General features: G+C 40.3%; 4 protein-coding genes across 4 annotated transcripts; 2 read left to right on the top strand and 2 right to left on the bottom strand.

Annotated features, from left to right (window-relative positions):
• Positions 1-3,942: 3,942 nt before the first annotated feature.
• On the top strand, positions 3,943-6,115 carry BCR41DRAFT_376266 (fumarate hydratase; the record flags this gene model as incomplete). Its single annotated transcript, XM_022027034.1, has 5 exons — positions 3,943-4,055; positions 4,248-4,869; positions 5,175-5,543; positions 5,689-5,875; positions 5,970-6,115. The coding sequence occupies 5 exons, from the start codon at positions 3,943-3,945 to the stop codon at positions 6,113-6,115; spliced, it is 1,437 nt and encodes a 478-aa protein (XP_021886549.1).
• A 453-nt stretch (positions 6,116-6,568) lies between these two features.
• Positions 6,569-6,988, bottom strand: BCR41DRAFT_391296 (hypothetical protein; the record flags this gene model as incomplete). Its single annotated transcript, XM_022028340.1, has 1 exon — positions 6,569-6,988. One exon carries the CDS (start codon positions 6,986-6,988, stop codon positions 6,569-6,571), a length of 420 nt encoding a protein of 139 aa, XP_021886548.1.
• Positions 6,989-7,656: 668 nt separating this feature from the next.
• On the bottom strand, positions 7,657-9,951 carry BCR41DRAFT_298365 (amino acid transporter; the record flags this gene model as incomplete). The annotated part of the gene is made up of 5 exons (XM_022020490.1): positions 7,657-7,975; positions 8,076-8,359; positions 8,534-9,043; positions 9,346-9,369; positions 9,547-9,951. 5 exons carry the CDS (start codon positions 9,949-9,951, stop codon positions 7,657-7,659), a joined length of 1,542 nt encoding a protein of 513 aa, XP_021886547.1.
• A 2,042-nt stretch (positions 9,952-11,993) lies between these two features.
• BCR41DRAFT_7067 (hypothetical protein) lies at positions 11,994-13,200 on the top strand. Its single transcript, XM_022030984.1, has 2 exons — positions 11,994-12,300; positions 12,378-13,200. The coding sequence occupies exons 1-2, from the start codon at positions 12,191-12,193 to the stop codon at positions 12,988-12,990; spliced, it is 723 nt and encodes a 240-aa protein (XP_021886546.1). The 5' UTR covers positions 11,994-12,190; the 3' UTR covers positions 12,991-13,200.
• Positions 13,201-16,015: the final 2,815 nt, after the last annotated feature.

Here is a 16,015-nt window from a genome sequence, read left to right as displayed (position 1 = left end):
ATTACAGATAACACTCTCCCCTCATCAAGATATTTTGAAACACGAGAAAACCATCAAATTCCTATTGCCCACAAGACCAATGAACGCTTTTTTGAAGTTTTTGAAGTCTGATCTAATTTCCAAATAAATGCTTCGATGCATGGTTATTTTTTTTTGTTGATGCATGTTTAAAGAGAAGTTGCGAATCATTTATTAATTGTTTGGATTCCTGATATTTTGAAAAAGTCGCGCTTTTCTTTTCTTTTATTTTTTATTTTTTCTTGATACAGCGCAGACACTCGACATAAAGTAAGCGTAAAAGATATGCTTTTTAGGATAATGATTTTTTTTTTTGCAACAGCTTTCATTCATCAGTCACTCATTGAACCTTTGTGTGACATTGAAAGGAGAACAGGGTCATGGAATCCTTTGAATTTGAATAATCTCCATACAAATAAAAATACGCTGCTCAAACCTTCACAGACTATGGGCTTGTTGAATGTCCTTTCCGTCCTACACCTCAAGAGCAAAAGGACCTTCTTTTTTTTTTTTTTTTTTTTTTTTTTTTTGGCATGGCTTCTATTCATCAGCTTCCGGCAACCAACAATCCGAAAAACAGCACATTAAATGTCTGAATTACGTCACCGAGAAGCAAAAAGTTAAGTTCTTGCGCAGCCACTTGGTTTACTACGAAGTAAACATATAGCTAACCATCTGTTGTTCTGGCCTAAAGTCGACCCTGTGCTTCTGCTTATCGCTGGTGGAGCTCTTTATTGCATCCAGGTAAGACTGTCCTTTCACATTCACAGGCTGATACTAGAGTAATCGTTATTGTCTCTTCCAGATGGCCATGAATAAAACTACATACATGTATTATTGAAATGTTTTACAACAAGTGAGTCAAAGAGATCAAGAACTGATTTATTGCCTGCCAGCTTTTTACCATATTCAGCATCCCTGTTCCGTGTTTACATGGGACTCGTCGTCATAAATGCAATTCCTACGAAGAAACAAACACTATTTCTCTTTAAAACGTCTCAGCCCGTTACCTAGTATAGGGACTAGCGAGCTCACGATCTTACAGGCGCCAGTACCGCATGCCAACTACATCGACTACCGGACTTTGAAGGGCCTCTCATTAGTCTACAAGTATGACTGAGAGCTTGGACCCTCGCCTCAATAAGGTTCAGTATATGCTTCTAAGTTGACCGCGCCTTTTTTTTTTTTTTTTTTCCTTCCCCAAATAAAAGAGAAGGCAGGTCATAACCCCATTTGGACCTGGAATGCCTTTGATGACCAAAAAGACGTCCACTTTTGTAAAACCAGGTCATTGATAATTCCTCAAGATTGAGCTGAGCTCAGGAGCTGTCTGGTGGCATTGCTCAGGCCCATCAATAGCTTAAATAACAAAAAAAAAAAGCATTTGCCCAATAATAACATGTTATAACCTATTTGCTTGCGATATTCCTCTACAAGCGATATTGACTACCACTGGTCTCATTCAAAATTGTCGAACTTGCCCATTTAATGCGCCGGACCACTGGCCTAATGGTTTGGTCTCAGTGCGATATGCTATCCATGCGCAAGAATAATTATTATTTGGCACAGAGCAGCTACCAGCATCTTTTTAAATCGTAATCACAGAGTAGCCATACATTTTTATTGAAATGTGATTGGACGAAACCTTGTTTGACTATGAACGCCACTAATTTGTTTTATCAAGTGGCAAATGCATTGCTTCGCCAGTGTTTTAAGGACTCAATAACGAGGACAGACTGATGGCTGTTGATGATCTAGTCCCATTCGCTCCTCTCTTTTATATCTTGCCTTCATTGGCTGTAAATAGTTAATGAACAGTCCTTTGCGCCCAAGCCGTGACAATATTTTAAAGAACAAAAGTGTCATCATCTATCCCTGATATCTCCTTCCACTTACTGACTTTGTATTTGTAAGGTAGAACAACAAATAAAAGTAATTTCAACAAGGCCGAGCAAGGGATTAATCCACAAACTGGCCCAATTTCATTAAAGGTTATGTTGTTGACGACATTAATTTTCTGTAACTGGCGGTGAAATCCCAGGGTTTGGCGACAGTATAGCAAGAGGAAGGACGGATTAAGAAGGTTATCACTTTTAGCTGTCCCCGGCTCGATTAACTCAAGGCGGATAGACATGGCGGCAGGAATTATGGAGAAAATATCGCCGTGCTATTCCCGTCTATTCCCGTTTATTTACAATCTATGAGGTTTCTGGTTGCGGGAAGATGCGGCCGGTTATAGATATGCTAGTGTAACAATATAGATTTCATCCCAATGGCAGCAAGGATGGCGGAGGGCCGACTGATCCTTTCACCTTATTTGGGACAAGGTTGGCGGCGATACACAAAAGAATAACGATATTACTGAGTTCCTCGTTGTCTTCTCTTCGTTCGCCAACGAATATGGTCTCGCTATCTGAGCGCCTCCGAGTAATAAGCAAACCTATAGCCAACCGGTGCTTGGGTCTTTATTAGAAAATGGAAATCCGTTCAGCGACGTTGGCTTCTTTCCCTCAGCGAACTTATACACGACTATCTCACTCTCTAATGCTTTGCCTTTTTTGCATATGGATCTTCAATATAGATATGTTTGAATTATTATTTTCCTTTAAATTATCGTGCCACGAGACGAATGTACTGTTTCCCCATATTGTACACGTTCCAAATTTATAAAAGTTTCCTGACATCTGCACGGCCTTCCAGTTAATGGCCTAATCGTTTTCTATAGACAGCTTTATCATCCTGCCGTATTAGTGTCTTAGCCATGGCAAGCATAGAGTACTTTTCAAGTACGCGTGGTTGATAGTGGAGCTCCATAACAAAATGCGGTGTCAAACGCAATGCTGATTCCATGCACACCAAGCGCGAGCAAGCCTAAAAACACGATTGATAATCAAGCCATCAATGGTCATTTCGAACAGCCGCTCAAAGGTAGCTTCTCGCTGCCTTTACTACGGCAGTGAGAGCTGAAGGTAAGAAGAGAGCGAGAAGGAGCAGCAGTTGTTGAGTTGTCTAAATAGAATAATAACGAAATAGTGAACGCGCTTAGTTATGATTGCCAGATCTATGTTTTGTGCTCACGTGGAATGAAACAAATCGGGTGGCTTTGTTGTCCCGAATTTCTCCTTGGACTCTTCGTTCAATTAAATCGATTTTGCCCAATCACTCGATCACTCAATTGATTTTGAAGTAGATAACTGAGGTCGCGTCAATACTATAAAAAGCGACACTGTCCCTGTTTCCTAATCCCGCTTCGAAACTATTCTCTCCTCTCTATTTTTTTTTTTTTTCCTCTGCTCATCATTTCGCCATGAACATCCTCAAGCTGAATGCCGTCAGGGCAACACCCGTGAGTAAAAAAAAGTGAAGGAATAACTAAAAAAGGATATATTTTCAAAAGAATAATATCAAAGCGATTTCTTATTTTTCGACAACAACAAAAAAACATTGAACAAAAACTGATCAGAACATTACATTTAAATGTCTATTTTTTTTATTTTATTTTTTTTTCAATGATGTCCATTAGATCATGCGCCAGCAGATGCGCTCCTTCAGCGCTGCTCCTTCAGTCTGGGTAAGAAGCCTCTTTATTGCTATTGTTGTTGGACAATGGTCATTGCTGTCGTTTCTTACTGTTGTTTTTAGTGAGAACTTTTTCATGCTGCCTTTCGTGCAACAAAGGCCTGTCCTGTTATTTCCCTTCACTTTACTCCCCTGTAATCATTTGTGCTGTCTCAGTGATGGTTACCCCTGTGCTTCCCACATTCACATTTCCTTTTAATTTATTTTTTCACACCCTTACGTGGACCATCTGTTCTATTGTTGATGGCCTATAAAAGGCTCCTTCGACATATTGCAATCTCTTTTTCTTTTCCTTTTTACTTTATTCTTCACCAAGCTAACTTTGACATTACACCGTGTTAAATGATGTCCATTACTCCTACTCTCTCTCCACAGGCCCAAAAGTTCCGTCAGGAGGCTGATACCTTTGGTAACCTCCAGGTTCCTGCTGACAGATACTGGGGTGCCCAAACTCAGCGGTAAGTCTTTAAACACTGTTCATTTTAAACGTTTTTTTTTTTTTTTACCCCACCATGAATGGACTGTCTGTTAAAATGGAAAGCGAGTAAACTTTTTTTTTTTTTTTTTTTTCTTACCCCGCTTTTTGCCGTTTTTGCATACACGCTGATCCTAACCACCTTTTTAAATGATATCAATTTAAAAAAAAATAGTTCTCTTCAGAACTTTGACATTGGTGGTCCTACTGAGCGTATGCCAGAGCCTCTCATCAAGGCCTTTGGTGTTTTGAAGCGTGCTGCTGCCACTGTCAATATGACCTACGGTCTCGACAAGACTGTTGGTGAGGCTATTGTCAAGGCTGCTGATGAGGTCATTGAGGGCAAGCTCCTCGACCATTTCCCTTTGGTCGTCTGGCAAACCGGCTCTGGCACCCAGACCAACATGAACGTCAACGAGGTCATCTCTAACCGTGCGATTGAATTGTTGGGCGGTGAACTCGGCTCCAAGAAGCCTGTTCACCCTAACGACCATGTCAACATGTCTCAGTCCTCCAATGACACCTTTCCCACAGCCATGCACGTCGCTGCTGCTATTGAAATCAACCAGCGCCTCATTCCCGCTGTTACTACCTTGCGTGATGCTCTTAAGGCCAAGAGCGAGGAGTTCAAGGATATCATCAAGATTGGTCGTACTCATTTGCAGGATGCCACCCCCTTGACTCTCGGACAGGAGTTCTCTGGATATGTTCAGCAGCTCACCTATGGTCTCGAGCGTGTCCAGGCTACCCTTCCTCGCCTCTACAACCTCGCTCAAGGTGGTACCGCTGTTGGCACTGTAAGTTAATAGGCCTCATGTTTTGAAATGCATGTGAAAAAAAAAAAAAAAAAAAAAAAAAAAAAAGATTTTTAGATTTCAGTCTGGAGAATCACAAACCAGGAAGGGGAACGACTTTTTTTTTATTCTTGCTGCAAACATCAGGATCATAAAGAAGCAAACAAAGATCCAGACTGAAAAAGAAACATTAATGAATCGCGTCCTCAAATGGTTATACTCCGCTGGGAATTTTTTCCTTTTTACATAAATACTTATCATGATGCTGATACGTTATCATTTTTATTTTTTATATATTATTTACACAGGGCTTGAATACTCGTGAGGGCTTTGATGTTAAGGTCGCAGACGCCATCTCCAGCATTACCAACCTTCCTTTCAAGACTGCGCCCAACAAGTTTGAGGCCCTTGCAGCCCACGATGCCATTGTGGAGGCTCATGGCTCATTGAACGTCTTGGCCGTTTCATTGATGAAGATTGCCAACGATATCCGCTTCTTGGGTTCTGGTCCTCGTTGCGGTCTTGGTGAGTTGAACTTGCCCGAGAACGAACCTGGTTCATCCATCATGCCTGGCAAGGTTAACCCTACCCAATGTGAGGCCATGACCATGGTTTGCTCCCAAGTCATGGGTAACAACACCACCGTCAGCGTTGCTGGTTCCAATGGTCACTTTGAGGTAAAAAAAAAAAAAAAAAAAAAAAAAACTGTTTCTTATATAGATGGATGCACACTGTTCTTTTTTTTGTCTGAATGCCTTCATAAGGTGCTAACGACATTTTTTATTTTTTATTTTAAAAACATAATAATTACTCTTGGAATAGTTGAACGTCTTCAAGCCTGTCATGATCAAGAACACCATCCAGTCGATCCGTCTCTTGTCGGATGCTTGCACTTCGTTCACCAACAACTGCGTTGTCGGCATTGAGGCTAACGAGAAGAAGATCAATGCTATCATGAACGAATCGCTCATGTTGGTCACTGCCTTGAACCCCTACATTGGTTATGACAGTACGTTCTTGCTTTCCTGCTTTATTTTATTATTATTATTATATTTTTATTCTTTGATTTTGACTTTTTTTTTTTTTTTCTTTCTGCAAATTAGATGCTGCCAAGGCCGCCAAGAAGGCCCACAAAGAGGGTACCACCTTGAAGGAGGCTGCCATCTCTCTCGGTCTCTTGGATGAGAAGCAATTCAAGGAATGGGTTCGCCCTGAGCTTATGTTGGGACCTACCAAAGCCAAGAACTAAAAACCCAAATCGCCTGTTATATACATCTCCCCCCCCCCCTTTCTATTCTTCTTCACCTTCTACCATCCTCTTCGCTTACATAGAACATCTATAATACGAACAATAAAAAAAAAAAAAAAAAAAAAAAGGACAACGCAAAATGTTAATCTGAAAATTCTACTTTGTGGGGAAAAAAAATAGTTAAATAAGCCTAATTGGATATCAATGTCCATTTCATTTTGCATTACACAATCCCCCTCTGGACTGGTTTCCAACCAAAGGTTCCTGAAATATCGGCTAAATGTTTATTTGTGTAATGTGTAATAATAATAATAAACGTGAATATGAATATGAACATACACATGCACATGTAATTATAGCGTTTGTTTTGTTTGTTTTAAATTTATTAAGTATAATCTAATCCTTTGTGTGTATGTGTGTGTATTTTTTTTTTTTTTTTTTTTTTTTTTTTTTTTAGAAAGCAACAGTTCCAATGGCAGACATCAATGTTGTAACGATGACCAAAGCCATACCGGCCATCAAAGAGGAACGAGAAGCTTCCGTCAAGAGAGAACTAGAAGCCGCTGCAGAGCTGGGAGATGGTTTAGAAGTAGGGGCATTTCCAGGATGAACAGATCGACCTGTTGCATAGGATGCAATCATGGTGGCCAAGGATGAAAAGTTGGGCATGGTTGTGAAATTGCCCCCTGGGACTGAGGGGGCTCCTGTGATGGTGGGTTTCGATCCCGATCCTGAGGTCACTGGATCGGCATTGGCTGTGGTCGTAGGAGTGGTCGTAGGCGTAACATCTTGAGCTTTCACTTGTTGAGTGGTAGAAAGAGCAATCAAGGCCACAAGAAGAAAGAGGGGTGCGAAAGTTGATTTCATCATCATCGTGCCTGGATTTTTCTTATTATTATTATTTTTGGAGAAGGGAGATTAAGCAAGGATGAAAAATGAAAAGTAAAAGGAAAGATGGACAGTTGAGGAGGTGGAGAAGAAGAAAAGAATGAATGAAAGATAAAGAGGAAAGGTGGGGAATTAAAAAAAAAAAAAAAAAAAAAAAAAAAAAAAAAGACCCTCTTTGCCTCGTTGAATGATATATAATATGCTCATTTTTTTATATTTTATGAGCCATAGAAAATGGCGTGAACTTGAGAGCAATTGGCGGTTCTTTTACATTCTCTGTTCCCAGTATCCTTGTGTGAGTAAGCAAAAGTCTGAACAAAGAGAAAGGGAGATAGGGTATCCAGTGGTATCAGTGCTGGCACATGCGAATAAAAAGAGAGCCGTTTAAATCATTAAGCAGTAAGCAGGATGCTCTCTCTCCCCCCCCCATTGTTCACCCGGTCCACCTGTCGTCATTGGACTGAAAACACAGCCCAGTACAATACATCTTCTGTAGGTTAGACGCTTATTCAGGTACTCCAACTTCAATATCATGTGCAATACTTGCCTTTGGTGAAGAGACTATTCCATTCTATTTTATCTTTTTGATGATTCTATGAATATCCTCTACTTTCATGGTTTTTTCTTTCTTTTTCTTTTAAATGCATGAAATCTCAGTGCCCGACTAGACGCTCATGTCGGCCACCTGAGGGTGGGAAGCCTAATGAGCTCAGCATCTTGTTTTTAAGGTCTTCCCATCGTGTGCCTTTATTACCAGAGACAAGCTCCTTGACCACCCAGAGAGGCAGACCCGCAAGGACGATTACCATCGATAAACACGACTCGAGTGGTGCACGCACAAAGGGCATTAGGAACAAGAACAAGCCGAGGAACGTAAACATGATTGGGACAATGGTCCATACCCTGAATGGTCGCTTTAGATTTGGTTCATAATATCGTAGGTAGAGTAAACCCTGGATACTTGCCAAGTAACTTGGAAAAAAAAAAAAAAAAAAAAAAAAAAAAAAAAAAGTTACTTCCCAATTCCAGATCCTAAAATAGGAAGGAAAAAAATAAAACGTTCCTCACTTACAAGAGCCAAGCTGCAACAGAATAAAAGTTAACTAGCGTCGAGAAGGTGCCTCCAAGGATCATGATGCTCGTCATGACTGCCTGCAGACCTAGAGCAGCAATCGGCGTTTTCCGTTTCTCATTGATCTTGCCAAACATTTTTGGTAGGTAGCCCTCGCGTGCTGATGCGTAGATCACGCGTGCTCCAGTGAAAATTGATCCATTCGCTGCACCAAAGCAACTGCATGCCACACAGAGTGCAAACAATACCCCTCCTGTGTTTCCAAACATTTGCTTTCCAAAGTCCTGTCGAGGCAAAAAAAAAAAAAAAAAAAAATCGCTGAGAATTATGCACCTTCCAGGAGAGGAAAGAATAGCTATCTCTTTTTTTTTTTTTTTTTTTTTTTTTTTTTTTAAAAAAAAAAAAATAATAATAATAATAAATAAATAAAAAAAAAAAAAAAAAAAAAAAAAACTTACGATAGCAACAGTGTTAGTACTCATGACTGTGGCTTCAGGCAATACCGCATAGTATGCTGTGTTGGCCAATAAGTAAAAGATAATGACAATAGGTACGCCTGCAAAGATGACTCTGGGCAAATCTCTGGTCGGGTTCTTCATTTCTGTAGAAACGTAGTTCAGATTATTCCATCCATCATACGCCCATAGGCCAGAATATAGTCCCAGTGCAATATCACCTAAACTGGGTTGGGTCTCACCCTCGAACGCATGATCAAAGTTATGGCTTGATAATGATTTTTGAGCCAGCACGACCACACCGGTGATGCCAATGACAAGCAACGTTACCACCTTGATAAACGTAAACAGGTCCTGAATCCGTGTTCCAACCGATACACTGATAGAGTTTAATCCTGAAAGGACGAGAACACAAATAACGCCAACAAGCTTATAGGTCCAGTGACGCATTGGCTGAGTTGGTTCCCATGATGACTGAGCGATAATATTGACCACATATTCTGCAAAAACGACCTTTTTTTAAAAAAAAAAAATAAATAACAGAAAGAAAAAAGAAATAATCATAGAATGAATTGATATGCGTGTGAGACTATCCATTGTTGTTGTATTTTCCAGCTTCCTCTTTTTTTTTTTTTTTTTCCTATGCTCATTTCTGATCGTTGAAACACGTTGCAGATAATTTGATAATCAATCCATGTATTTCCTTAGACAGCATTGATCTAGCTACTCCGGCTGGTTTCCTGAAATAATAAATACAATAAACAACGCTTTTTTTTTTTTTTTTCTTTTTTTTTTTTTCACATTAGCGAACTTACGCAGATGATGGCATTTCCAGCTGGCTAGAGGATAATAATTTTGAAGATTAAAAGTGGGGAAGAAATTAGCTCAAAGATTCCATGCATCAATCAAGTCTATTTTCTATTTTTCTTTTTGTGTTCATTGGTTCGTGCTCAGATACAAGATTTGTCTATTTCTCTAGTTCTTTTTTTTTTTTTTTTTTTTTTTTTTTGTTTTACCTTCAAAAGTGCAATTGATGACCAGCTGAACAAGAATGCAGGTAAACTGCCAAAGGCATGTTGTAAATATGCATGTTCACCTCCTCCAGAACTAGGCATGGCGCTTCCTAATTCTGCATAGCATAACGATCCTGCAAACGCCAACAGACCAGAGACGAACCAAATGATCAAGGAGACGCCCACAGATTTTGAATAGGACAGGACAGGGCCTGGGGATGCAAAGATACCTGAGCCAATGATGATACCAACGACCAATGTCAATCCATTACTAAACGAAACATTCCTTTGAAGATCTCCACGTTGACGGTCGATGGCTTCGGAAGTGGAGAGAGGGATAATATGAACATCAATTGTATCAGTGTCGTCGTCGTCATTGCTGATTCGTGAAGACCGTGAAGCAGCCATCGTAGTAGGGGATGAGGTTGAATTAATATGATTGTCTGGGTGAAGATGATGCTTTAGTAATGACTCCTTCTTGCCCGTTAATGTGTGATGCTCATCCATGGCTTCCAGGTCTTCGTCTTCAGCTTCAGATGAGTCTGAGAGAGGATCTATTTGATAACGGTGAGCCCGAGACTGATCTAATCTGTCGAGCTCAAGCAAGTCTTCCCGATTAAAAGGATCGGTCTTGTCTGGGTCATTGTTCGACATTGTGTTGAAGGATTCTTTTTTTTTTTTTTTTTGAGCGAGTCTAGATTAAATCGTTTTCTAAATTTGAAAAAATAGATGTGCCTGTGGTCTTTGATGGCTGTTATATGCTTGATGACGGAGTAGATTACCCTTGAATGAATTTGATGAAATGATAATAAAAAAGAAAAAAAGCGAGAGAGAGAGAGAGAGAGAGAGAGAGAGAGAGAGAGAGAGAGAGAGAGAGAGAGAGAGAGAGAGAGAGAGAGAGAGAGAGAGAGAGAGAAAGAGAATAAGGGAATAAGAAAAGAGAAAGAGCGAAGGAATGAATGAACGAAGGAATGAACAGATGAATGAACAAATGAATGAATGAATGAATGAATGAATGGGATGGAATAGAGATGGAGATGAATGCCCTACCAGTCAGCCACATTTACATACTCCCTCTGCTCAATCGTTTTCTAAAGTTTGCAAATCTTTTGTTTGCATATTTTTTGTGACCCATGCACAAAAAGTAAAAATAAATGTAATAAGTTTAAATAGTTTCCATCCCACGTCTTGTTCATTGCCGGTATGCCATCAACTTTCTATCTTTCATCTATCGATTCATCGCTACCTTTATTACTTCTACTATTATTGATCATCTTTTTTTATTTTATTTTATTTTATTTTTTATTTTTTATTTTTTATGAATGGAATGCATGGAATACATGAAAAGTGATTAGCTTAATCATCTTTTATCGAACTAACGCCACTAATTGCCATAACTCTGTGCAACATATTTAACCTTCCCCACTGTCGATCCCAAAAAAAAAAAAAGATGCATCTAAGAGGATTGTGACCAATTGGCCTAGAAACAAGCGCTTGAGCCCCCCGAAGATTGACCCATCTTCATCTACGGAAGTGAATCCCTTATTAAATTCACATAATATTCTTGTTGGTTTGTGAGGAACGCGGCAAGTGAACAGTTTTATCGTGACAAAGAGCAATCATATGTTGCTGTTGCATATAAAAGTCGAATCAACTTTTTTTTTTTTTTTATTCTGCCACGAACCTTGTTAGAGTTCTTCTGACTGCGGTTGGCATGGATACAGCATCATTACCACATTCTATCAGTCATTCAGAACAGTGGGCGCAAAAAGTAAAAAAAAGTCCAATCAATTAAAATGAAGTGGTGGCAATAAGTCCATGACAAATACGTATAAAAAGAGCTCTGAATTGAACCAACCATTCACATTTCAGCATTCGTCTCTTTGCAACACGAGCAGCATTGAGTTGAATCCCTTGGAAGTTCCAGAAGTCATCTCGCTTGTTGATGGCTTCCTTTATCAAAAGACCTTTTAAACTGTATCCCTGTCTCCGAGATACTTCTTTCTACTCTATCATGATCTCGCCTTTTCGAAAAAAAAACATCCTACTGACGAAGTGCTCATTGCCCTAGTATATTGGCCGGGAGATGTCCCCCTGTATTCCATGGGGAGCTGAGTGATGTAGAGACGATTGAGCAGAAAGATTAAGATGATGGGAGAGGCACTTGTGTATGTTCTTTTAATCTTCCTCTCATTGCCAGATGTTCTTTTAATCTTCATATCATTGCCGGATATGAAGTAAGAGCATGACATGGTTCAACCAAGTGTGCAGGGTCATTTGGGATGGACGTTAGAGATGCCGAAGCAACCAATATAACATGGACGTTATCATTTAGAGCATAGACAACATCAAAAGGGGAAGCAGCTACTAAAGCAATTGATTTAACACACGTGCAAAGTTTTGTCTATTGACATACCTCTGCACATTCATGATACTCATTAACATCATCTCTTCACATGAACAATATTAAATTGAATCTATTGGATCTCCCAGAAATCATCTCGCTTGTTGGTGGCTTCCTCGATCGAAAAGACCTTCTAAACTGTATCTGCGTTTCCAAGGCCTTTTCATAGAGCCCTTATCAGGTGCATATGGAAAGATATCGTTGTCACAACACCTGTCGAATTTGACAGATATCCTGTTGGCGATGCACTGCAGAACAACAAGAAACATATTGAAAGGATTGTATTTGAAATCAACTTTCCAGAGGAGTATGGATCATTGCAGGGATGTGACCGCCTCCACGACATCAAATATGTAAGATTAACATGGAGGTTGCCCATACCAATAGATTTTTTGAACCTCATCAAAACCCACAACTCCACTATCACTAGGCTTTGCTTGGATAACACTCAATCTTCACCGGGGCTCTGGGAGACAATACTAAGATGCACCAACCTCGAGCGTCTAGAAATATCTCACACACGTATAAATGACGAAGTTGACTTATTTCTACAAGTCTGCAAGAAACTTAGGCACTTGGGCATGGATGGTGTAGCCATACACCAGCTACCTATCAGTATACTGAATGATGAGCTCAGCAATTGTCTTCTCACAAATATACGCACACTATATATTACGGGCGTCGAAATACTCAACCCTCCACATCCTTATACACCCTCGTATTGCCTCGGCCTGTTGGTGAGAAAATGTCTAGGATTGTGCGCACTGAAATTTGTCGACATCATCGAATATAGGCGATCTAAGCAACCAAAACACGATGATTTCTACAGGGCAGCATTCCTTCGACATCCTTGGGCTCTAACAAACCTATCAGATCTTTCTTTTCCCCACATGAGAATAAAAGACAGGGATATGGCGGCACTTCTCAGTCAGATGACTCGGCTAAGGCGGCTCAATGTTCCGTTTTGTGGGTTTGACCAGCTTTCCCTGCAGGAATTGCTTGCTGACAAACGAGCGGTGTTGGGTAATGGACACATGGTATGAGAGATTAGGCTACAGAAACTCTGCGAAACAATTGAGACATTGGTGTTCGACATACGAAGTGTTGCGATGGGTGGCATTGTCCAAACTATTTTATCAAATTGCCCGTGCCTGAAGCAACTGATGGGGTCCAAAATCACGGTGACAGAGATTGTTAATGGTGTGGAATGGGTTAGCATTAGGCTGACTGAATTGTCTATCAATCTTGAGGCAGACGTTGACCAGGAGACTGCCGAAGGCATGGAGAAGGCGCGCATTGTCTTTAAGAAACTAGGAAAACTGACTCAACTACGTTCCCTTGATTTAACAGGGTGGAGCTTGGGTGGTAATGGAAAACGGACTTTGGACTTGAGATTAAGAGCGGGTCTGGATGAACTAGCCAGCCTGAAGAAGCTGCATAGGTTATGCTTTAGAGATGATGGTTACCAGCGAATATACCTTGAGGATGCGACATGGATTGCAAATAATTGGCCAAGCATCAAATTCTTGATTGGTGAACTGAAGGAAAATGGAATTGTAGACACTTTGGTGTCTGACTTGCTTAAATCGCACAATATAGCCATTTGTAGATAGACCAATGAAGCGGAGAAATACATTGTCAGTTCACAATCTATTATGGAGAGCAATGACCTTGAGCGTGAGCTTCCAACTTCACACCTACTTGGTGGCGATAATGACACGGTGGTGATGGTCACAAAGATGATCATAGCAGGATATCGAAGCTTGATTTTGTATCTCAAGGGTCGCTTTATCTCTTTGTACTCATATCTCAACCGAGCTTATATACTTAGTGTAGGAATACTTCGTCTTTATTTTACATTCTTTTTTTGAAGAATATAACTTAGGTTTATATTAAAAGGCTTTCAGAACGCTGGTAGTGATCATCAAAAACAACCGAACCATGCTTCAGTCAATACAGCTATTGTTACAATTCAGATCTTTAGCCATAATTGATCTAGTGTTACTGATATCGCCTTCAAAATCACAAAGTACAACTTAACAACTAGCGCGTGCATGCTTTCAAAGGCTGATGATCAAAGATTCTGAGTTGAAGACGTGAGTTGAACATGTGCTTCTGATAGCCTGTTCTTCTCTAACCTAGCCCTCTGCTCTTTAGCTGACTTGCATCGCCTAATGTGCCCACAGGTAGTGCTTTCATTTCTGCAAATGTGCTATAGGCTGCCAACCGTGCTACCATTTTGTTGCTGTGCATGAGTGATGTGTTTTAGCTGAAGTCAAAGTCGGATCTCGCCTTTGTTTGACTCTTCCTCTTACTTTTTTTTTTTTTTTTTTATTATTATTTTTTTTTTATTTTTCACCTGTTTCTCTAAATGACTCAATTATACACAATGGTCTTCGGAAGGCTATTATTCCCATTGTCCAGATTACTCTTGTCATTGATGATATCAGACAATATATTTTTTACCATTCAGGCATTCATCCACTCACTTCTTTCCCCTTCCTCCTCTAGTCATACCTTTCTACAACATGGGCATTCGCTCGCTCAATGCTGCTGGATTCAATAGGACCATAGAAGAAGAGCTAGGTCGATATATCCATGTCTGCATAAGATGACATAGAACTCAGATGACAGAGCTGATTTACAATGCTAGTTTGCTCAACGTCTGGTCCAGGCTGAGTGAAGTAAGGAATGAGTCTAAAATAAAATGACAGCTCTTAGGGAATCCGGATTTATTCAAGTTGAGTGACGCTAGGGCGTTTGAGGAATTTCCTAAAAGTAAACGCTGTTACACATGAAAGTCGTGTCAGCTTTTTTTTTTTTTTTTTTTTTTTTTTTTGCCACGAACCTGTGGATGGCAAGAATGAGGAAATGGCATTAATCTTTCCAAGAAAACATGCGATATGCAGTATAGTAAAAAAAAAAAAAAAAAAAAAAAGATTGATGGCGAGATATCGTTGTCCGAATGGGGCTGGGAAAACCAGCCAAGTTTATTAGCGGGCTATCCCAGGTGAGTAAGGTTGATTGCGGGGACGTGTTGGCCTCCGGTTCATCGAACTGTGGAAGGTATTTCGGAGGGCTTTTGAAGTCCATCAATGTTCACAACCCAAAAACACCTAGCATACGTATAAACGTCAAAGTTCATATATTCCTAGAGTCAGCAAGCAAGTTAGGGTAGACTTGCGGAATATTTCCATACGCTAGTTGCCCATTAATTTCTTGGATAGCGAAACCAATGAGTATATTCTCCCAGATCTATACACATTAAGGATTTACAGTGCCGAGAAAATCAGCCCTCCATATCCGGATACATCATTGTATTACTTCGGTACGTTGGGCCGGGAATGTCTAGGATTATGTACACTGGAATTTAGCGATCCCAATTTTGCGAGAATCCAAAGGAACCAATCCACAATAATTTCTTAAGCACAGCATACCTTCACCGCCCCTGGCTACTGACAAAGCCATTAGACCTACTTCTCCCTTACATGGCCATAAAAAAACGAGGGCATGGCAGCACTTCTGAGACATATAGCAGAATTAAGACAGCGAGATGCTTTATTTTGCAAGTTCTGCAAGCTCTTTCTGCAAGAATCACTAGCTGACAAACAAGCAATCCTACGGAGACTCTGTGAGACTATTAGAGTGCTGTTGATTAATACACAAAGTGCCAGCGCGAATGAAATATTTCAAGCTACTTTTCTGAATTGTTGTGACTAGAACCACTAAGAGGGCCTAAAAGCACTGTGGCAGAGATTGTCAATAGCACAGACTGGGTTAGCACTAGACTGGCTAACCTAGCCATCTATTTTGAGGTAGATGTCGACCAAGGAACTGTAGATGGTATGAGAAAGTAGCGTATTGCATTTAAACGGATAGGGAAGCTGAATCAGCTACGAAGTCCTGACCTAACATCTTGGAGTCCAAGGAATAAGAGGGAAAGCGAACGTTAAGCTTGGATTTAGGGACGCCCGGATGTACTAACCAATCTAAAGGGTTTCGTGGTAATGACCGCCAGCTAATAGGATTTGAGGATCCGACATGGGTTGTGGACAATTGGCCAAGAAT

The sequence above is a fragment of the Lobosporangium transversale genome (assembly GCF_002105155.1).
Source record: "Lobosporangium transversale strain NRRL 3116 chromosome Unknown BCR41scaffold_1, whole genome shotgun sequence".
Classification (NCBI taxonomy): Eukaryota; Fungi; Mortierellomycota; class Mortierellomycetes; order Mortierellales; family Mortierellaceae; genus Lobosporangium; species Lobosporangium transversale.
This window is presented reverse-complemented; position numbering and strand designations above follow the sequence as displayed.

What these genes read in the sequence shown, in the direction of transcription:
- BCR41DRAFT_7067 (XM_022030984.1), top strand. Translation starts at nt 12,191, where the DNA reads ATGCACTGCAGAACAACAAGAAACATATTGAAAGGATTGTATTTGAAA. An exon ending in GCCTCCACGACATCAAATAT is followed by an intron (nt 12,301 to 12,377) that starts GTAAGATTAACA and finishes CACTATCACTAG; the next exon opens with GCTTTGCTTGGATAACACTC.